Source organism: Sinocyclocheilus rhinocerous, unplaced genomic scaffold (genome assembly GCF_001515625.1).
Source record: "Sinocyclocheilus rhinocerous isolate Xijiao unplaced genomic scaffold, SAMN03320098_v1.1 scaffold400, whole genome shotgun sequence".
Classification (NCBI taxonomy): domain Eukaryota; kingdom Metazoa; phylum Chordata; class Actinopteri; order Cypriniformes; family Cyprinidae; genus Sinocyclocheilus; species Sinocyclocheilus rhinocerous.
Genome location: NW_015666595.1, coordinates 1,158,469 through 1,180,658, shown reverse-complemented (window position 1 = coordinate 1,180,658; position 22,190 = coordinate 1,158,469). Strand labels below are relative to the sequence as shown.

Genomic DNA, 22,190 nt, shown 5'->3' with positions numbered 1-22,190 from the left:
AATTCAACGAAATCACAACAATGGCACGTGTTAATGCCTGCACTAAGTATATAGGCTAATGGAAACATTCACAGCACGAAATGGAAAAAGTATGTGAATAAGCAAATAAGCTGTTAAAAATGGCGAGACGAGATTGAAAGTGTAGGTTAGAGTGTCACTCCACTCTAAAAAAAAAAAATCAACATTTTTGAAACGGTGATGTTCATTAGTCTTAATGGAGAAGTTAATCACTGTGACTTGTATGCAGTAATTCATAACAAATTCACGTAGTTCACATACTTTTTCCTGCAGCTCTATTTTTTGTTTCCTTCTCTAGAACGCATGTAAATAAGGAAGAATGACTCAAAAAATCATGTGATAAAATCCATCAAAGATTAAAGCTCGCAAAGACATCCCATAATATCTGTGATAAGACTAATGACAACCCACTCATCAACAAACCAGACTATATAAAGCACTCAAGATGCATCTGAAAACGAACTAACCAAAATGCAGCCCTTTGGCAGACACTATGTGGTGGTCAGGCCTCTGTTTTCAGAGGATTCCTTCGCAGAGCAGCACGAGAGGATCAACAGCAACCGCAGAACTCTACGGCACCATCTGAAAGACTATTTCACGTAAGAATTCAATAATACATTCATAACAGCAGGTCCTTTAAACTGAAATATGGTATCTTATCAGAAGCACGTTTGAAATTGTGGTGTTACTGATATCATGCGTGGATCCAACAGGAACCTTTAGCGAATTGTGTTCATCTCGTTTGCACTGTAGTTGTGATACAAATCGTGCAAAGAATGCAGCTCTTTCCCTTCTTCCAATCATTGGATGGATGAAGAACTACAACATCAAAGAATGGCTGCTGGGTGACATTGTTTCAGGCATCAGAACTGGGCTAGTGGCAGTGCTACAAGGTATCACATTTAACATCCATAGTGTTTCGCTAAAATCCTTTTTGGAAGACTTTGTAAATTCTGTAAAACAGAAACACGTCATAAAAAGGTGTAATTACACCACCTCACTGGATTATTTTGTATCAGGACTTGCATTCTCTTTGCTGGCCTCTTTACCTCTGGGATATGGACTGTACACTGCATTCTTCCCTGCAATAATCTACTTCTTTTTGGGCACCTCCAGACACCTGTCAGTAGGTGCGTGATATATGCATGCATTTACATGGTACACCATAAAAAACTATTTTTTGAAGCGTTAAATAAAACAATGATTAGTGGAGTATGCTGTACAAAACACTATTTCTATTTGAAAATTCAATTTAATGCCATAGCTTAGGTGAAATTTACGAGCAATTTCTGAGTGAAAACTCTTTCTACAGCACTCCTTCAATGTATATGTGCATAAAACATCACAGAAGGCTAATTCATCAGAAGTGAAGGTTTGTACATAAGTGAATGACATTGCACTTTCTAACTGGACTGTGTTTTAGGGGCCTTTCCTATTCTGAGTCTAATGGTGGGCGCTGTTGTCACCCGACTGGTGCCTGATGAGGGGCCGCCAGCTAACATCACTGGATTTGAAGGATTGAGCATGGACCAACAGAGTTCTAGTTGCTTCCTCGGTTACTTTTGTCATGGGAGCATTTCAGGTACATCCTTGAAAACACATTCTCATTTTACATTTATTTATTCACATTTATTATTATATATCATATTAATACAATAATCTTCTCATAATGTTCGATTGATTTTTAGGGCGTGAAATATGAGCAAAATTTGTTCATTACAGATTTCTTAAGATTTACCTAAAATATATAATAAGGAAATTCTATTATATATAATTCTATTATATTTCCCAATGTGGAATCTCTGTTTTCAGCTTATAATGGGGCTGCTGCAGGTGGGCTTCATTGTCATGTATCTGTCAGCGACTCTGGTGTCAGGATTCACCACTACAGCTGCTGTTCACATTTTGGTATCCCAGCTCAGATTTGTGTTGGGATTGGACTTTCCTGGTAGAAGCGGACCACTCGCCATTGTATATGTGAGTTCAAATTCTTCCCTTTTAATGTACTAGCAATGTAGACATTTTATTACAAAGCTCTATATGACTTTTCAGTGAATATATCAAACATTTGTTATTTGATTTCAGACTCTGGTGGACGTTTTTAGTCGAATCACTAACACGAATGTGGCCGACCTGGTGACATCTATTGTGATCATGGCGCTGGTGCTTATTGTGAAGGAGATCAATGACAGATTCAAGTCGAAACTCCCTGTGCCGATACCTATAGAAGCCATCGTGGTTGGTATAATTACTGAGTATGGCTGCATTAATACAAAATATATAACTTCTTTATCAAACTTCACCACTTCATGTAAATCAACCCAACAGACTGTTATCGCTTGTGGAGTCTCTTATGCATTCAACTTCCAAGAGCGATTTGATGTGGTCGTGGTTGGGGAGATGGTAAACGGGTAAGATTCTAACTATACGTCATCTACAATACTGACAACATAAAAAGTGCTGTAATGCATATTTTAAATGGGAGGAGATATATCTATAATTATTAGAAATTATTATTAATTTAATAATAATAAGTCAATAGTATAATATTATAGAGTAATAATAAGATTGAAACTTATTATTGAATAATAATAATAATACATTGTATAATATGAAATATTACATCTCCCTTTCTTAGATATGAAACACCCATTGCTCCAAATCTGGAAGTCATTAAGGAGAGTGCAGTGGAGGCTTTCCCTATGGCCATAGTAGGATTTGCCGTGGCTTTCTCAGTAGCTAAAGTCTACTCCGTCAAACACGACTACACGATTGATGGGAAGCAGGTCAGCTGAGGCTCTATTCACTACAAACAATGCAAATGATGTGATGCATATCTCAATTGGTATTTTGAAAATCAAAATGGACAGTTTTATACACTCACCTGCATGTAACAGGAGCTCATTGCCTTCGGGGTGAGCAACATGTTTGGGGCGTCTTTCCGATCATTTGCTGCCAGCACAGCCCTTTCTAGAACCGCCATACAAGAGAGCACAGGAGGGAAGACGCAGGTGAAACTCTCTCGCTATTCTTTGGCCTAAAATCATCCATTGACTGCCTATATGAAATCAAAGAATGAATGGTTAATGTTTGTTTTATAACATTTGCAGATAGCTGGAGTTCTTTCAGCCATGATGGTACTGATTGTGATTGTAGCAATAGGATTTCTGCTTGAGCCGTTGCCCAGGGTGAGAATTGTTATGTCTTTACTCTTTATATATGTAGTATGCAAACTCCATTAAGTAATTTAGAGCTGAACTGACAGTTAAAACTCTCTGTAAAACCCTTTTAGTCATATGTAGGACTCTTACATTTTTTGTGCTTTATGCTTTTTTCAGTCTGTTCTGGGTGCTTTGGTCATTTTTGGTAATCTGAAAGGCATGCTGATGCAGTTCAGAGAGCTGCCGTTCTTATCTAAGAATGACTGGCCTGATTTAGTGAGTTTCTGTTTTCATTACCACTAATTATTTTGTGAATGATCTTTGATTATCTGATCATCTAGAAGCAGTTTTAAAATCTAATTTGAAAACATGTACAGCAAGTACAGAGTCTTCAAGATCAGAAGTTTAAGACCATGTGTCTGTTTTTTGTAGGTGACCTGGGTGGTGACCTTTGTGGCCTCTCTTTTCCTGGGGCTGGATTTAGGGTTGGCTTTGGGTCTCGGAGCAGAATTGTTCACTGTGGTCTGCAGGACTCAATTGTGAGTGTGGATTCATGACACCTACAAATGAATCCATAACACATCCAGAATATTGCCGTCTTGATTTTTTTACTGACCTTGCATGATAATATTTTGTATACTGCAGCCCACGCTGTTCCCTCCTGGCCAATATCACAGGAACTGACATCTACAGGGATCGCAAAGACTACAGCTCTGTGAGTGCTGGTCTCATTTTTCCTTCCTCTAGAACAGTGGTTTTCAACCAGGGGGGCCTCAGCAAATTTCCAAGAAGCCCACAGGGTAACTTATAGGGGGAAGGGATATATATATATATATATGAAGAGTATATTTGCAAAAACAGATAACTCCTATTTTTTGACATTTTCAAAAATCATGTTTTTTATTATGTAATCATGTTTTTTATTGTGTTTTATTGTGTTAGTTAGCTGTAATTTTTTGTTATTTTTTAACCTAATCAAAATAACCCAACTGCAGTTTGATTGAGATTAATTGGAATGCACAATGAAAAAACATGATTTTTGAGAATTGTTAAAAACAGAGTTATCTGTTTTTGCAAATGAACTCTTCAATATCCCCCTCCCCTCAATAACTACTGTTTTTATTGAAGGACATTCAGAATCAGAACCTTGACTCTTCTGGAATTACTAAATAAATAACGTTTGAAAACAAGCACCATTGTCATAAATACAGAAGAAACACCAGAGCAAAATAATACCAGAGCCAATAATACGAATATTTTCTGAATATTTTGTTTGACAATGTGGTGACTTTGAGTCAAAAGTGCTGAAAACCACTGCTTTAGATTTTTCTCTCTTGTACAGGTACAAAAAAAATCTTGTTTTAATGTGATTTTGTTCTATTTTAGAAGATTTACGAACCTGATGGAGTGAAAATATTCAAAATTCCCTCACCCATCTTCTTTGCTAATATCGATTTCTTCAAAGACAATCTGGTCCAAGCAGTAAGTTTCTTTTTATTTTAAAGATATGTATAGAAAGAGCAGGGTGTTATATCTCTGGACAATTTTTTATTTTTATTTTTTTCTAGGTGGGTTTTAGTCCCCTAAAAGTGTTGAAGAAAAGGAACAAAGCTCTGCGAAAGATCAGAAAAATGTTGCGTAATGGGGAACTGGAGGTTTCATCTGTACGTCCTTACTATTGATATAATTTATCAATGTTGTTTTGTATATGCTACCAATCAGACATTTGATCACATTTCACACACTAAAAATAATTTTTACGATTAGTTTGACAGGATAATAAAGGACATTATCCTACCTCCTCTACTATTTTATTTATTTGTTTTTAATGGATCAATTTGACAGGATAATTAATGATACTATCCCACTTCCCATTTATTTATGTCATTTTTTTTGTTTTTTACTTTTTGGTGCTTTTGTTGTAATGTTTCAAATCTTTTTAAAAAAACTTTAAAAACTTTAACTTTATTTTTAATTTTTTATGGATTATTTTTTCTTTTACATTAATTATTTTACTTATTTTATAGTGGTGACCTCGACCACTTTAGTGACTTTACTATTATTCTAAAACATAAAAAGTATAAAGTAACAATAATAGTAAACTAATAGAATGAAAGAATGAGTATACATTTTTCTCCTCATAAATAGCACAAAATGAAATCAGAAAAACTAGTTCTTGTATTATTTGAAATGCCTGTGGTCCCAATAATTACATCCTTTCCTGATCTAGAGAGGCCTAAAGGTGAGACAACCATCAGTTGACACTTCAGAGGACGACGACAGCGTGGAGGTCTGGACCAGCCCACTGATTTCTCTGGCCTTCCAATCCAGGTGAACCGGAACACAGAATTGCCTGCCAACATCTCTGTCCCTCCCGTGAACATCCACAGTTTGGTCCTGGACTTCTCTGCGGTCACATTTCTCGATATATCTGCTCTCAAGGGTCTTAAAGCGGTAAAATAGCTTACTATGAGATACAGCGTACTGTATATTTCCACTGGATTTGGTTTTTGAGGTCTAGCCTAATTATACTTTTGTTTTTTCTTATAGACCCTGAAAGAGTTTATACGAATCGAGGTTGATGTCTACATAGTTTCGTGTGATGGTAAAACAAGCTCCAATAAATTTTCCTTATTACCAGCCATTTTATTTCAAAACCTCTTCATTAAAACAACTCTGGTCTCGTTACAGTGTACATCATGGAGAAACTTCAACGATGTTCATTTTTTGATGACGAGATTAAGACGTCCATCTTTTACCCCACACTACATGATGCCATGCTGCACATTCTGGAAATGCATCCAGATCATGGAGAACTAGAAAAGGTGCATAAGATGATTCATTTTGATTAAAATATTGAGATAATATTTTATATTTGACTTACATCAACCATCAGCTATCAAGGTTCTAAGTAATTCATGCTGATCTATGGCTATCTGTGTTGCGATGTTTGCAGGATCTAAACATAAACTACGAAGTCATTCAGAGAGACAGTATAACTGTGAGGAACAGAAGATTGTGAGCTAAAACCCCCTGCTGAAATACATATTTTGTAGGCCTACATTTCAGTCTGGCCAGTGGCTGTTTTGAGAAGAATGCACTATTTTAGTTTACAGTAACATATATTCATTGTTACCATGTTTACTGGTGATTTAGTGGAAGTAAATGAATTCATGTTGTTTGTGGTTTAGTGACAGGTGGACAAACTGTCACAAGGGGCGAGGAGAAGCATTACACATGTAATTTATTTAGACTACTTTTTCTTGCTATTGAGTTTTGAATAAGACTAAGACATCACTAATGAATGAAAACAATTCCTACCTTACAAACAAAAGCGGTCCTACTTCACCAGTTACTTACTCGATGGTCAACTAGTGCCGCATGTGTTCCTACTCAGAGAGCAGTCTACCTGTACAGGTGATTTCCAGCTCTTTATTCTCCACAGTCCAGAAAATGTTTCCTCCTTGATGTGTGAAGACAAGTAATGTAAAAATGCTGAAACTGTAACGTATTTAGTTTTTAAAGCGCACAAAACGTTCTTCAGGGCTGCGGATGGATTTCTGAAGTCGCTATTTAGTCGACCAATCAAAAATCTTGACGAGCGTGACGCGATACAAAGGTACTTGTTTCAATGTTTTAATTTACTTAACGATTGCTCGTTTCCCGTGGAATCCACGCTATTCCAACAAAACTGTATGCCACAGCGCCTGTTACTCATTACATTTGTATATTTATGTTGGATTAGAAATTTTCTGTAAAGTTTTTCAGAAATTCATAGAATTCATAACCAATTCTCTCTCTCTGTCGAGTTTTGGACAGACCAATTAGTCAATATTATATTAACGCATGTATTAATGTATGTTACTTACTGTACTATGTACTAAGTATTTTTATGTATTTTGAAACAACAAAACGATCCAAACATGTAAATACTTCCGATTTTACAATGAATGCATCTGTAAATCAAATTTAATTGAATAAAAGAACTACATATTACCTGCCTTTTATTTTATATATAAAAACTTAAATGGTATATTTAGTTGGTGAATATGTAGAGTATTATGAGACACATGAAGGTTTTACAAAAATGGCAAACACAGCCAATTAAGACTGGAAAAAGAATACATTTTAGACATAATTACCAATGATCTATTTAATATATATATATATATATATATATGATATACATAATCATGATGTTATGTGTGTTTTTTGTAAATAACATTATTTCCATTAGTTTTCAGACCAACTTTCAGAACCCCTAAAAAAAGACAAAGACTGAAACTCAAAAAGTTCTTTTTTGTCATATTAATAAAAAAGTTCAATTTAAGGCACTAGATGAGATACTAGATAACGAACGCAATAAAACACATTTAATTTGTACATTTCATTTTGATTACATTCAAGAAACAACACATTCAACAATCAACAAAAGCCCCTAAAATGCAGCATGTATGGGCTGAATTATTAAAAAGCAAATGTTTGAATCTGACGACAACAAGATTTAAAACACCATTCAGTACTGATCTTTATTATACAGTTAATTGTTTCAGACTATAAAATATCCATTCGAAGCCCTGCCAGGTTTACATACTAAATCACTTTATTTAGCAACAACAAAACCACATTATTACTGGTAATACGGTCTGTAGCGGCCCTGATCGGGGTGATGTGGCCCCGGCATCTGTCCCTGTGGAGGGGGACCCTGCATTCGAGGAGGGGGACCCCTGGGTGCCGGCCACATTCCTGGACTCAAGCCCCCAGGCTGGTTGAATGGTGGGCTGAGTGTGCTCTTGTCCTCGGGAAACTGGGGGTTGTAATGGTGGGGAGGCGGTGCACTGACAGGGGGACCGCCATGCTGAGGGGGCGGCCCTGGAGGAGGATGGTTCATAAAGGGGGGCATCTGACCAATGAGGTGTCCGGGAGGCGGGGTGATGGGAGGGGGAACAGATGACAGTGGAGGAGGGGCCTGGTTAAAAACCATGTGAGGTGTGTTTGAGCCCTGTCCTGGGTGCGGCATGGGGTGACTGATTGGGGGAGGGGGCGGCGGGGGGCCGTAGTGCTGCTGAGGAGGTGCCATCATGTGATGTGGATGGGTCACAACGGGTTGACCTGGATAGTCTCCTGGGTGATGATGGGGGGGGGGAGCATTGCCGGGGTGGGGGAGGGGGTCACGGGATGGTCCGGAGCTCGCGGAATCGTCCTGGATGGGAACCGTGATGAGGTTGCTGTGCTTCCGCGTGGTGACAGTCGAGATGCGGAAGGTCTCCTGAGGGAGAGAGCGGGATGGTCCCATGTCTCCTGGCGGTTGGCCTTGCGTAGGTCGGAGATCATCATGGGAGGAAGAGGGAGGCTGACTGTAGGGGTCGCGTCCTGGATGAGCCAGAGGAGGAGGGATGAGCACATGGGGCTTTGGCAGGTGAGGCGGGGGCACACGGAAGCGGTTGGACACCTCCGAGGCGGGAGGAAGGTGGAGAGAGTCAGAGCGGCTGCTGGAGTTCTTGCTGGACCGCATGTGCCGGTGGTTGATGTGAGCCTGCAGGTCTCTCTGGGACAAATAGGTGCGTTTGCAACCCTGAACGATACTACACATGTAGAGAAAGCCACGCTGGCACTGTTCAATCCGCTGAACCGGGTCTGTACAGCTGTACATGTTTAGACTGGGAACAGAGAGGACATATGTTGGTATTGTATATATTGTATATATACTTTGGATAAACGCGTCTGCTAAATGATTAATGTAAATATGCAAAAGCAACATCAATAAAACACTGACAAGTACTAACGAGGCCTGGACAATATATTAAATATTTAATTTAAAAAGGCAATTTAAAATTGAGCAACACTGAGAATTCTGTGTTTAATTTGGCCGTTACGAGTTGACTTGTTTCACAACCCCTTTTGTCTTGTGAATAGTTTTTCTAAAATGGTGCTAACAATGATAAGATCAAATTCACAGAATCAATTCGTAACACTGATTCAGCATTTTTCAAAAATGTTCACTTAAGCCCCAAAATGGTATTTTAGTTTTGAGTTTTAATACAAAATATATGTAGGTAAATATTACAGTGGATTACTTTGCTTAAATACTACTTTCATTAAATATGGAAAACATTCCACTATTATTTTAACAAGACTTTTACTGTATTTTGCAATTTACTACTTGCATAAAACATTTTGAATTTGCTTGCCTTACTATAGAAAATCGTTCAACATAGAGGAATCATTCTATCCATCTATCTATATATAAAAATATAAAATTACTTAAAAAAATGAAGACATAATTTGCTCACCAAGGCTGCATTTATTTGATCAAAAATACGGTAAAAAGAGACATATTGTGCAATCTTATTACAATTTAAAATAATTGCTTTATTATTTTAATATATTTTAAAATGCTGATTTGCTGCTCAGGAAAGATTTCTTATTATCATCGATTTTCAAAACAGTTGTGCTGCAGCCAGGATTCTTTATTCAAAAGAAAGTTCAAAAGTACAGCACTTATTTTAAATAGAAATCTTTTGTAATATTATAAATGTCTTTAGTGTCACTTTTGATCAATTAAATTGCATTCTTGTGGAATAAAAGCAATAATATCTCAACCCTGAACTTTTGAACGGTAGTGTGTATCAACCAGCCATATATCTGCATCAAGATATGAATTATTCTCTATTATAGTATAGAAAGATTGTACAAGTCTGTATTTGTAGAGACAAAAACTGCTGCTTCTTACCCTGGACACATCTTATCACCCTTCCTTTCATGATGTAATGCACACTCATAGCAGAAAACGTGCTTACATGGGATCTGCAAAGAAATGAATGAATTAAGTCATGGCAATATTAACTTGTCACCAAAAAGCTGTCACTTGCAGATTGTATGCATTCATTATAAACGTCAACTATTCTCACCATACGGCCGTATGTCTTAATTGGCAGTCCACATTTGTCACAGAAATGAGCAGGTGTCTCATCTTTTTCACCGATCAAATTTAGCTAGAAAAACACAGAGAGAGAGAGAGAGAGAGAGATCACAACTCTTTAACATAAGCATCTGAGAGGTGGGTAAATTACTGTTATACAATGTAGCCTTTACCTTGTAATCCCAGTACAGCTGCTGTGGGAACCGACGCTGGCTCGCAAATGCGTCTCCAGCTTTCACGCCACAATCAAATCGGTCCTCCTGCTTGAAATTAAACCCTTCTAGCAGAAACACAGGTCAGAAAAAAAGCCCCATTTGCAGTGCATCATAATATCTAATCATATGCTTGTGAAAAATGCAATATACTAACTATTTGAAATGAAAAATTTAGACACAATACCTTCCTCTCCAGAATGGGCTTTGGACGGTAACCGTCCCGCTGGTCTTTGGGGTCGTGGGGCAGGTTTATTCCTGGCCTGTTTGGGAAGAAGTTTGATTGGGATCCTCCTTCTGACATCAGGACCACCTAACGGCCCATCCGTACCCTGCATATCATTGTCTACACGGGGGAAAAAAAGACAAATTAATAGTTTATTTTGACCTTCATTAGGTATTAATACACAAACGTTTTGATTTTAACCTCTCAACAGACTGACAAATCTGAGTAACGGTAGAGTTGTATAAAAAATTACTCCGTGCAGCCTGTATTGATTCGTGGCCATTATACTTACATAATCGATAAAACATTGTGCTTAAATAAGACTTGATATTGATGTGAGGTTGATACTGATACTAATGGGAACGATCTCATGTAGCGTTAAGTAGTAAAGCAGCATGGCAACGGGGAGAATACAGCGCGCACACAGAATTAGGTCATATTTAACAACCCCGAGGAATGCACGCTTTTTATGTTTTTGTTTGCATTACACTGTTTCTATAGACTTTCTATAGAGATCGAATAAACGGTATCAAATGCACCCAGGAAGATTAACGCCACATTTACATAGAGGCCATAACCGATGGTGATGTAGGAAAAGGTCTCTAACTAGGCTCATTCATGATGTAGCTCGATTATCTATATGCAAGCACGTGTAAAAACCCAGCGAAGATATGTTGTGGTTACAAGCAACATGTTTGGGTAAAATAAACCTGCGAATGAAAACTATAATTTTCCTTCCTTACCACTGTGGTCCATAACGGTGTGAAGCCACTGCTCAACTGCACTTCCAGATTGTACATTTCAAAACAAAAGTCTCAAATTGTGTTCATAACAAAAGTCTTCAAGACCATAAAAGTAAGTGAATAAATAAATAACCTGAAAATAAATAAATAACATTATTTTAGGTTCATAATTGAAATGACACAGAAACGCATAGTGTGCCTGTGTCTGAATTTCTTCAGAAAGCAATTTAGAATTGTGAATAATTTTTAATGGATGCACTGGAGCAGACAATGAAGGAAACCCCCTCAAGTGTGAAGCATACATGTGAACTCCTCGAGCATCTGATAAACGTTTCTAAGATGTCAGTTTTACATAGGCCTACATTCTAAATCATAAACATCTTAAAGACATTTTCTAAACGTCTATTTGACATCTGTAGGTGAGAAAACACTCTAAAAAATACATCTTGCAGATGTAAATGCAGACGTAAAACAGACTTCTTGGTGATGTATGTGTGCTATCAGGGAGAGAGAGAGAGAGAGAGAGAGAGAACAAGAATAAATTAACTAATTGTATTTACCAACAGAACTGCCAGGTGGCGTTGTATACATTAAGGTGAATGAATGAGACAAAAGTACAACACCGGCCATTACTGAGCACACATCTCAATGCTTACCAGAGATAGAAAGGAGATTGGGTTTTTGAAATGTAAGAAAGGTCCAGATCCTCTATGTCTGCTTATTGGCCCAGCATACTGAATTAAGACATGAGCTCATGCATCTAAATGGTTTAGATCTGTGTTTAATGAATTAATGTAGTGATATCAGTCCCTTTAGTGTCCTCTATTGGCCAGAAATGAAAGTGATATCGCTTCCTGAGTGTAAAGCTGCAGGCGTGGCTGCAGGTGATCACTGTACTGAGACACATCACAGGAAGAGACCGAGATTAAAGGACGCTGCTGTAAGTATGAGAAAATATTTATTCGTTTTTTTTTTACTATTACTACAAATAATACTAACAAATCTGCCTTATATTAAAATTATATATTGAAATGTTGCAGGGCGGCGTCCATTTTAATCTACAAACAAGGTATGATCTTTCTTTTGTTTTCCATTATGCACCTGCCTTTTGTTATCAAGCCAAATGGGAACATGTTGACCGCAGACAGTAAATAAGTTCACAATGAAACTTGCAGTTAAAAACATACAAATAGTTATATATTAAAACATCTTGAAAATATTCAGCAGCAAGCTTGAGGATACAAACTAGTATTTTGTAAATATATAAAGATAGCCTTATATTTAAATGAAAAATGTTTTTGATGTGAAAGTTCAGATTAAGTGGTAAAGAAAGCTTTTAGAAATGTAAAAATCCGAAAATAGGATTATTTCAAATTATTTTTGAGGTTTTCCTGGTCTCGGGATGATGACTGAAGTCTCCAGAAATTTCTGCGTCACAGTTTATTTTGACATAATAGTCTGTATTATTACACATTATTCACACTCCGTTTTAGGTTTTACATCAATAAACAATGTAATTGTTAAAAAAAAATCAGTTTGTTGGCCATTGAGCAGTTTGGCTGATTTGAATGAGTATTTGCATCAAACCTGATGTTTTCAACAGTCACATGAAGGAGAATGAAAACACATTTGCTTTCTCTTACTAGACCCTCATAAATGATAAATGTGTTGATTATTTATACTATAAACAATCAAAACGTATTTTAATCACACTCTTTCATAACAACAACGAGCACTGAGTCAGCTTTTATGGTGCTTTGTGAACTGTGTATATCTGTGTCCTTCCATTTTTTATTACCACCGAGACCAGAGTCCTCTAGCATTGCAGGAAGTTGTGTTTATGGCTATAGGTGTTTTTCGAAACTTGATTGTACGTGCAATGATGTCATGTTCTATGGCAGCAACAGACAAAGACACACCCAGTGTCCTCAGGTCACATAGCCTGTGTGTTTACAGAGTGACAGTAGTTCGTTGAAAGCAATAGCTGCAGGATCAGGTCACGTGAGACCACAAAGGGCAGGACGCAATAACAAAGTCCTCTTCCTCCACACAAACAAAATAAAGAACCGCAGCAGAGAAAGGAAATAGAAAATGGAATTTAGGCAAATGGAGGGCTAAATGCGATGCAAGAGACGGTTGAATTCGTTTCATAAACATGATGGCACACCTTTCAGAACACGATGGTGGAAGAAACGAAACAGCGGAGAAACGCCACATCCCTCCAGGCTGGACCTGGTGAGGTAGACCACAACACTCTCTATACCATCAACATGAGGTAATCTTTTGATCAGAAGTATTATATTGTAAAATACAATACAGTATTTTACACACAAGTCTTTTTTTGGTCTGAATATCAAGAGTTTCCCAGCTTATTGGACGACAGCTGGCTCAGATAGGGGACCGATTGGACTACAAATGGCGTGAACAACTGCCTGTCCAATGGTGGTGGCCCCTGAATTTTGGGATTTATTCTTATGCCCTAACCAGGAGAGCGTTCACTGGGTGAGTTGAGAGCATTTACCCCCAACATGAACATATGCTTTAGGATGTTTCAAATAAAGATATTGAATAACATGAAAGGGTTACGAGTGGTTTAATTTCTATTCATGTTTATAATAATGAAACGGTCTTGAGCAGGATCTTCGGCAACGTCTGGGGGTCCAAAGTTATGCCAATGTTGAGGACGTCCTGGCTGGTTTCACAGCTTCAAAATGGCTGTCAGGAGGCCAAGAAGTGGGCATCCTGGGTAAGGACAATATTTATTTTGGGTCTGTAAATATGTAAGGATCTTAGGTAAGCCAAGGCTGCATTTATTTGACCGAAAATACATTCAAAACACTAATATTGTGAAATATTATTATCATTTAAAATAACTTATTACCATCAATATTGAAAACAGTTGTGCTGCTTAATATTTTTGTGGAAACCACAACATTCTTTGATGAATAGAAAGTTCAAAAGAACAGTATTTATTTGAAATAGAATATTATTTTAAATGTCTTTACTGTCACTTTTGATCAGTTTAACACATTCTTGCTGAATAAAAGTATTCATTTCTTAAAAAAAAAAAAATCCTAATGACCCCAAACTTTTGAATATTAGTGCATTTAAAGTCAGTATTTGAGTGTTTCCACAGTTTTTGCACTGTTTTTAAGGATTTGTAAAGAATAATTGCACCCACAAAGCACAATTTCCAGCCACATACTTATTGTAGAGCCATGAATAACTATAAAATATGTTTACTACAGAAATGTCATTGTTTGTTTAGGATTTTGTTCATTTCAATGAATTTCTTTAGGCTTAAAAAATTTACAATAATTTTTTTTTTATATTTTAGGTCAGGTTTGACAGTGGCAACCCTGGTATTTAAGTGAAACTTATATTTTTTTGTGATATTTTCTCAGGTATCCAACTTACACGTTTCTGACTGGTCTCGCAGGACCACATACACACTAGCGTCTGCTTTACTTCTGGTCACTGTGTCTATCGTCCTAATAACTTGGAATGAATATGAAGGCTGAATGTGACACTGAGGGGGTCAAGAGCTGGTCTTTGGCTCAAATGTAACCAAGGTTGATGTTTTTTTTAAAGAAAACTGCTTATTTTGCATTCTCTTTTATAACCGATTTGAATGAAGTGCTGGTTCACATATATAAGTTCATATATGTGCAGGTTTTTGCAAGTCAAAGATTGTTTTTTTGTGTGTGTTTTGGGTCTGTTGCTGGATAATTGGGCCAATGAATAGTCACCTCTTCCTCTAAAAGCATTTCTGCACTACTAAAGGAAGCTGGACTATCCAAACCAACAAGCGCAATAAAATTTTTAAAACGAAAACAAGGTGTTTGGCTTTTTTTGTTTTTATCTGAAAGAAGAAAACCAAATGTAACAGTTTTACTGCACATCACTGATCAGTCCTATGGCAGAACAACATCTACATGCGTATAGTTCTTAAAGGCTTTCATGTTGCACTTCTGTAGCGTTGAGCCCAATTGTTTACCAGGTCCCACCTCATAGGTGTGAGGAAACTCCTGCCCCTGGGCTCTTTCATAAATCTCATGTAGCGTCTGCTCCCATTTCACTGGAGACACCAGCTGTTTGGCCAGCTGATTGCGTACGTGCTTGTCATGCATGTAACGCTTGCCGTCCACATTGGAGTGCACACAGATCTCTGGCCGCCGTACCTCTATCTTTCTGAGGACGTCTTTTAGAAGCTCGACCACTGGCTCCATTAGTGCAGTGTGAAAGGCCCCGCTAACCGGCAGTAGTCGTGTTCTCATGAAGTTCAGCTCTCTGGAATGGTTTTGAAGGAAATCCAAAGCCTGTGTGGGAGACTGATTGTTAAAAGCACAGCAGGGCTTAACAGTCTGGACTTCATCTTTTCAGAAAATCAACATGAAATCAAAATGTACTTTAAAAAAAAAAAAAGCATATTTCTGGTCTTATTGTAAATGATTCAGAAAAGTTGACCCAACTTCAATAGACAAAACAACACACCTAAAATATTTCACATGAACAAAGCTCTTTGTATCGATTCTTACCTCTTTGTGGCCAGCTATTACTCTCCCATCTGGAAAAAGGTAGTTGGCAATGGCGCACACAGGCTCTTGGATACCGAGAGACAAACAGTGCTCCCTAGCTTGGACGCAGGCGTATTTGTACTTGGCCTGAGGTTGGCCAATCACAGACAACATGCCACTAGATACTAGGTCAGAGGCCTTCTGCATCGCCTCTGCCCTCACCTTTACTGCAAACAAAGCTGTGAGCAGAGAACAGGACCATTATGATAAATTAATGTGGGTGAATCTTCTAATAACTGTCAGTAAGATGTTCAGGTTACATTTTACCCCACCCAAAAAAAGGAAATAATATTTTGCATAAAAAAGAAGACTACTTTTAGGCATGCTGAGACTTTGTGGAATATGAGGTAATTGTTATTACAATGCTTCTTACTGTATTGAAAAAAAAACTAATTACTCATTACTATGATGATAAAAACAATATGTATGATGTACTCAAACATCATGATAGTATTTATTATACTGCCTTTAATTTATGCTGATTTAGAAGTTATAATAATAAATAAAATTAATAGTTGTTTGTAATGAAAATTATCTTTGAGAATAATGGTGATAATAATAATAATACTAATAATAATGAGAATAATATACGTGTGTGTGTGTATATAGGCTATATCATTTTAGTTAAGGTTTTAGCCATTTTGTTGTGCTTTTGCCATTTTGATTCTTTTTTTAAATTCTATTTAACTTAAAATAAGTTGAAGTACTAAGATTACTAAAACTGAAATATAAATACATTTATTTCAGTTTTAAGTTTTTAAGTTTGTCATCTAATATTTTTTTTATTTTATGTCAGCTTTACTTCAGTTAACAAAAATGACTTTGTAATAGTCTGTTTTAGTTTTTAGTTAACAATAACAGTGAAATGTCTTAACTAATTACAAGATTGTAGAGTTAAAATGTGCTCAAGTGTCATGATACAAATAAATAGGTATTTTTTTACTTAATGCACAATACAATTTTAAAAATATTCAAATAAAAAAACTAAATGTAAAACAAAAAACAAAAAGAGGATAAATGTGATCCGGGTATGTTTCACACTTGTAAAAATGCTATTTAAATAACTAATTTAGTATGTTTAATAACAAGCTTTACCTTCAGCGAAGTTCATTGCACCAGAGAAGACCAAAGCAGCAAATTCACCAACACTGAAACCTGCTGCAGTCACACAGCTCTCAATAGCCTTTAGATGGGGGTCAATGAGTTTGACATTAATATTGACCACATATTAATCATACATGCATGACACTGCCAGTCCTAACAGATTGGCTGTAGACTGATCTTGTGGGTAACTTACAGCAGGATTTTCATGGTTCAGTCTTTCCACAGCAGCCAGTGAACAAACAAACACAGCTGGCTGGCAATGAACAGTCTTCATCAGATCTGTCTCGGGACCATTTAAGCACAGAGACAGCAGGTCATAGCCAAGCACCTTCTCAGCTACAGCAAACATCTCTTTGACATTTCCATACTTCAGGAGTCCTTTTCCCATACCGACAAACTGACTGCCCTGCCCGGGGAACAGAAGGACAGACGCTTTCGCCGGAGCTCTCCGTGTTCTCCTGGGCTTCTCATCAGTGCTGCACTGACTGTCATCAGGTGAGATGGGAACATCTGACAGTCTTCTGCAAAGGTAGACAGTCGCCTTATTCCGAAACAAACGAACTCTACTACAACACCCGAGAGTAACGCGGAGATTCATGATAAAACAGTTTCTGTTAAAATGAAATTCAACACATATTTTTTTCAGAATGCACTCTTACTGCGAGCGGAGGTCGAATGCAAACCACGCAGAAAAACAACGCGCACTTGTGTCACACGTGTTTCTGCGATATCATGCTTTTATTAGATTATATCAAACGTTTAGAAAGTCAAAATCCTTCTTAAAACTACAGCAGCAGTCCTGTGTTTCCCACATGTCATGTATTTTTCTTCTTCTTTGGTGTTTATTGGCGGTCATCATGTATTTTTCTTCTATTCGTATATCGGATGTAGTCTGGTAAACAAACAAGAGCACAGCGCTGTCTCGTGTACTGGAGGTTTATATCTCCCTCAAAATATAAAATATTAAAATATATGAAATATATGGTCGTTGCTAAGTGTCAGGAGGATACGTTTTTTTTTTTAGATGTTACACTTTTAAGTTGATTACAGTGTCTGTTTGACAAAATAATGGTTTGATATTAATATTATATTGGCCAGTGTTGCATTTTAGATTTCTGCAGTTTTCATGGTGATTTCTTGTTTAAATTTAATTGAAAAGTCATTCAATAGTCTGAAATAAAATATTTAAAGTGACAACATAACCACTTTTGGTCAACTTGTTCTTTTATGCCAAAAATCATTCAGATTTTAAGTAAAGATCATGTTCCATGAATATATTTTGTAAATTTCCTACCATAAATATATAAAAAATGTATTATCACTATTAATATGCATTGCTAAGGATTCGATTTGGACAACTTTAAAAGCGATTTTCTCTATATTTTGATTTTTTTTGCACCCTCAGATTCCCAAATAGTTGTATCTCGGCCAAAAATTTACCTTTATGACTGATTTTGTGGTCCAGGGTCTCTCACACACTCACACACACACACGATGTATGAAAATGTTGCTCTGAATTTTTGCAAACTACATATGTTACATACTATATATACATATGTTTGTCTACAAATAAGACCTAACTAATCTTGTGCCACGTAGGCTACATAATATGTTTGTTTTTATTTTGAATTAATTGTAAATTGTTAGTGACATATGCTACTAAATGATGGTGTATTCTGAAGCAAGGTCTGAAATCATAGGTTAGACAGCAGATAGCATCTGAACATATCATCAGTGGATAAAGCACTGGAGTACAAGTATACAAGAGCATTATTTTTCGTCCGCAGAAAACCATATTGCCAGAACCCATCCATTATGTTTCTGGGAGGTGAAAGATGTCATCCTGTTCCCCCCTCCCCCCTCCAGTTCCGATAAGTCTGAAACAGATAATAATACCTTTGTAGCAAACGTTGTCATCATGATAGAGAGTAACTTGAACGGTTTTGTTTTTATTGGACTGACAGAAGATGCTGAAACAATACACAAAACATTCAAGTGGCAAAAACTGGCTTCTTGGGAGCCCTTGCATGGCAATCCAATTTATTAAACTACAGATGCTCGGTTATACAAAATTGCACCACTTTTAATTAAGGCTTTTAAGTTGACACTTGTATCCACCCTTGAGCCGCCGCCCATCAGAAGCAGACGATGTTGCATTTGAAGTACTGCACCTCTGTCTCAATCCTGGTCAATTTTTATGTTTTTTTTTTTAATTCAATTTTCCCCTCAAAACTTAAAAAGCATCAAGGCATTTGCTTGCAGCAATCAGAACAACACACGACTCGTAATGTTAACCGGTGTCCGCTGCTGCTCGGACACTCCCTAGGAGTCGTGTTCTTCACTTTACACAGTGCAAATCCTCAAAGCACTCATAAACGATTCATTATGTGTACATACCGCATGCTGCACCCTGTAAAGAGTCATTTCGATGTTTAAAGAGACCAGTATCGAACTGCTTTACAGAGCGCATTCGGCTCCTTTATGAACACTCTTTATGATTACACGATGTACAATTAATTATTTTAATTTTTTTTATCAATTCTTCCCATTTTTTTCTCGCTCAACACAAAGTCCCCACACCCCCACATTCAGTTAATCCAACAGTAACGAAGACAGAAAACAGGGCAAATTATTACACAGTCAAAACAGTCACTAACAGACATGTTTTCCTCACTCTTTACTGACAGGATCCAATATTTGGTTTTCATATCCTCAGTTTACACCAGATGCATCAGCAAGCAAGGGGAGAAGGGCAGATAGTTTGTTGTACATTTTGTTGTTCCTGTGTATTAAAAAAAACCAATTCTTTCAAATATACTGTATACATGTCCTCCATTTGATCAGGATCTGCTTTGTCAAGAGGGATTTGACTATTTATTGTGAGACCACCAAAAATATGAACTTCAGATGGATACTAAAGCTAAATCGTCAAACCCCTTATTTTTTTAATACCCCTTTTTGAAAAAAGCCTGCTGTACAAAGTTCTTTGTAAACAAAACAAAGAAACCCGGCGTGGCGTATGAGATGGACCTAAGATCATGGAAATGAATCCTCAGGAAAAATAAAGAAAAAAAGAGACACGAAAAAGGTATCAACACGTATTTGAAGGCAACATCTGAGGCTAAGGACAATGATAGTGACAGAAAAAAAAAAAAAGTATATTTTTGAACTTTTTACATGTACATCACTGTATCCACAGGTTTTTCCTAAGGTAAAACTCATCAATAGCGGTTGTGAATATAACATCTCCATAGAGCAAAAATCTAGTAATTTTATAAAAGAGAAAAAAGGCAGAAGATAAACAAATCATGTTTAGAATAAAAGCAAAACAAAGTTACAAAAAAAAGAGTGAAAGTTAGCTGTACGAATGGTTTATATAGGAGCTCTTTGGACTTCCTCTCCTCTCTGGCTAAAATAGTGGTGCTTATAAATATCATTGTAATTGCCATGGCAACGTGCACAGCCTGGTTAGACATTCCCTCCTTACATTTACAACGGTGCTGTCTCTGTTAGCGATAACACTGCGTGTAGGCTCTGTATTTTTTTAAATTCTTTTTGTCTAGCTCTGTATTCGTTTACTCATTAAATTTTTTTTATTCAGTTGCATACAGTTAGAATATATATTTATATGTAAAAATCTCTTTCTCGCGACATTGGAAAGTGATGATGGTTAAAAAAAAAAAAAAAAAAAAGGAGTGAAAGTTAGCTGTAAGAATGGTTTATATAGGAGCTCTTTGGACTTCCTCTCCTCTCTGGCTAAAATAGTGGTGCTTATAAATATCATTGTAATTGCCATGGCAACGTGCACAGCCTGGTTAGACATTCCCTCCTTACATTTACAACGGTGCTGTCTCTGTTAGCGATAACACTGCGTGTAGGCTCTGTATTTTTTTAAATTCTTTTTGTCTAGCTCTGTATTCGTTTACTCATTAAATTTTTTTTATTCAGTTGCATACAGTTAGAATATATATTTATATGTAAAAATCTCTTTCTCGCGACATTGGAAAGTGATGATGGTTATCTATGTGCAAAAAACTGTCATGGTACTGTAGCCTTGAATCCATTGGTTGGTTGTCGGTCGGTTGGTTGGTTGGTTTATTAAAGGGGCATCACCACATAGGAAAGTCCATTCGATGTTAGGTTTTAGTAACGTCGGAATGCTGGCACTGCTGAAAGACAGCAGTAAATCAGACCTGCAGGAAGACAGGAAGAAAAAAAAAAAAGGGTGGAATAAAAGTGCAATTACTTTTAGATCTAAACATAACCCATTTTTCAACAGTTTCTATAACCTAAAGCTTCTAAAAAAGGGCTTTAGAACATTGATTGGGATGAGCTGTCAATCATTTCTGCTCAGCCAATCATAATTGAGATCCTACCTGGCTCAGAGCAAAAGAACAGCTGTATATTAGAGCAGTTGGCAGGTAGACTTTTTGCGTGCCTTTCCAGGTACTGGAGTTTTCCTGTTGATTTGCCGGACCAGGTCATAGAAGATCTGCACACACACACACACACACACACACACACATACACACACACACAAAAGCAATTGTCAGTGAATTCATACATGTGCCACCAGACTAGATGTGTCTCAGAATTCACCATTTCTCATGATGACAGTCTAGGTATTTGGTAGTCAACCTGTACTTTAAAGTGTCACTTCAGCTCCATAACGGTTTCAACATGAAATTACTGACATTTTTGCTATTCAGTGCAATTCAATCAAAGTAATTTTACAGTTTCAACAATTATTTATAAAACAAAAACAAAAAACCAAACCAAAACAATAAACCTGTCATATGGAGACCATGATTAAACGACCCACATTTTTCAATAATTTCCCATGGATGGAAAGATAAAATCAATGGCTGTCCTGCATAAATGTGTTACATTCCTGAAGTAAAACACAAACAGCTTTCATGTTGGCTTTTCAGTTGTAATAACTTTCACTATTAACCTCTTAAGACCCGAGGAAAAAGTTAGTTTTTTCCATGTCTTTACATTGTTTAGAGCATTAAAAATCATGTAAAAAAATATATATATTAAAAAAAGATATTTCATTCATAAGTTATGCTATGTCCTCAGTAGAGGACATCGGGACTCAATTTCTTTAAAAAAATAAAAAGACATGAATGAACATGCATAGGCAAAAACAATTTATTTTTTAAATCACCAATACATTTTTAGTTTTCAAGATTTTTTTTTAATCAAACTTTGTATAAAGATGATT

General features: G+C 36.8%; 3 protein-coding genes and 1 pseudogene across 5 annotated transcripts in view; 1 reads left to right on the top strand and 3 right to left on the bottom strand.

The window, feature by feature from the left end:
- The first annotated feature begins 489 nt into the window (after positions 1-489).
- LOC107732961 (chloride anion exchanger-like) lies at positions 490-6,201 on the top strand (annotated as a pseudogene).
- Positions 6,202-7,624: 1,423 nt separating this feature from the next.
- LOC107733012 (E3 ubiquitin-protein ligase Hakai-like) lies at positions 7,625-11,366 on the bottom strand. 2 transcript variants are annotated; one of them, XM_016544516.1, is made up of 6 exons: positions 11,283-11,366; positions 10,501-10,659; positions 10,275-10,381; positions 10,091-10,174; positions 9,913-9,986; positions 7,625-8,839 (listed from the first exon to the last, which is right to left on the bottom strand). In XM_016544516.1, exons 1-6 carry the CDS (start codon positions 11,293-11,295, stop codon positions 7,810-7,812), a joined length of 1,467 nt encoding a protein of 488 aa, XP_016400002.1. In that variant the 5' UTR covers positions 11,296-11,366; the 3' UTR covers positions 7,625-7,809. The 2 variants fall into 2 exon arrangements, with proteins under 2 accessions (XP_016400002.1, XP_016400003.1); XM_016544517.1 differs by having other exon boundaries at positions 7,626-8,839; positions 10,275-10,378.
- Positions 11,367-14,870: 3,504 nt separating this feature from the next.
- On the bottom strand, positions 14,871-17,837 carry LOC107732994 (malonyl-CoA-acyl carrier protein transacylase, mitochondrial-like). Its single transcript, XM_016544483.1, has 4 exons — positions 17,157-17,837; positions 16,955-17,042; positions 15,821-16,038; positions 14,871-15,601 (listed from the first exon to the last, which is right to left on the bottom strand). Exons 1-4 carry the CDS (start codon positions 17,559-17,561, stop codon positions 15,197-15,199), a joined length of 1,116 nt encoding a protein of 371 aa, XP_016399969.1. The 5' UTR covers positions 17,562-17,837; the 3' UTR covers positions 14,871-15,196.
- Positions 17,838-20,638: 2,801 nt separating this feature from the next.
- The window catches only part of LOC107732995 (ras-related protein Rap-1b), a 51,143-nt gene continuing 49,591 nt past the window's right edge, over positions 20,639-22,190 (bottom strand). For both annotated transcript variants that reach the window (XM_016544485.1, XM_016544486.1), the window contains exons 7-8: positions 21,340-21,455; positions 20,639-21,156 (exon numbers count right to left, since the gene is read on the bottom strand). In XM_016544485.1, coding sequence (XP_016399971.1) covers positions 21,369-21,455 — 87 coding nt within the window. In that variant the 3' untranslated portion in view covers positions 20,639-21,156; positions 21,340-21,368. The remainder of the gene's footprint in view (positions 21,157-21,339; positions 21,456-22,190) is intronic.

Bases quoted from the DNA above. Each gene is read 5' to 3' on its own strand.
- LOC107733012 (XM_016544516.1), bottom strand. The intron at 10,175-10,274 runs GTAAAGGCTACA...GTGTTTTTCTAG, and splicing joins AGCTGTACTGGGATTACAAG to CTAAATTTGATCGGTGAAAA. The intron at 8,840-9,912 runs GTAAGAAGCAGC...CTCTGTTCCCAG, and splicing joins GGTGATAAGATGTGTCCAGG to TCTAAACATGTACAGCTGTA.
- LOC107732994 (XM_016544483.1), bottom strand. From the start codon at position 17,561: ATGAATCTCCGCGTTACTCTCGGGTGTTGTAGTAGAGTTCGTTTGTTT. The intron at 17,043-17,156 runs GTAAGTTACCCA...CCCCATCTAAAG, and splicing joins TGAACCATGAAAATCCTGCT to GCTATTGAGAGCTGTGTGAC. The intron at 16,039-16,954 runs GTAAAGCTTGTT...CTCTGCTCACAG, and splicing joins TGCAATGAACTTCGCTGAAG to CTTTGTTTGCAGTAAAGGTG.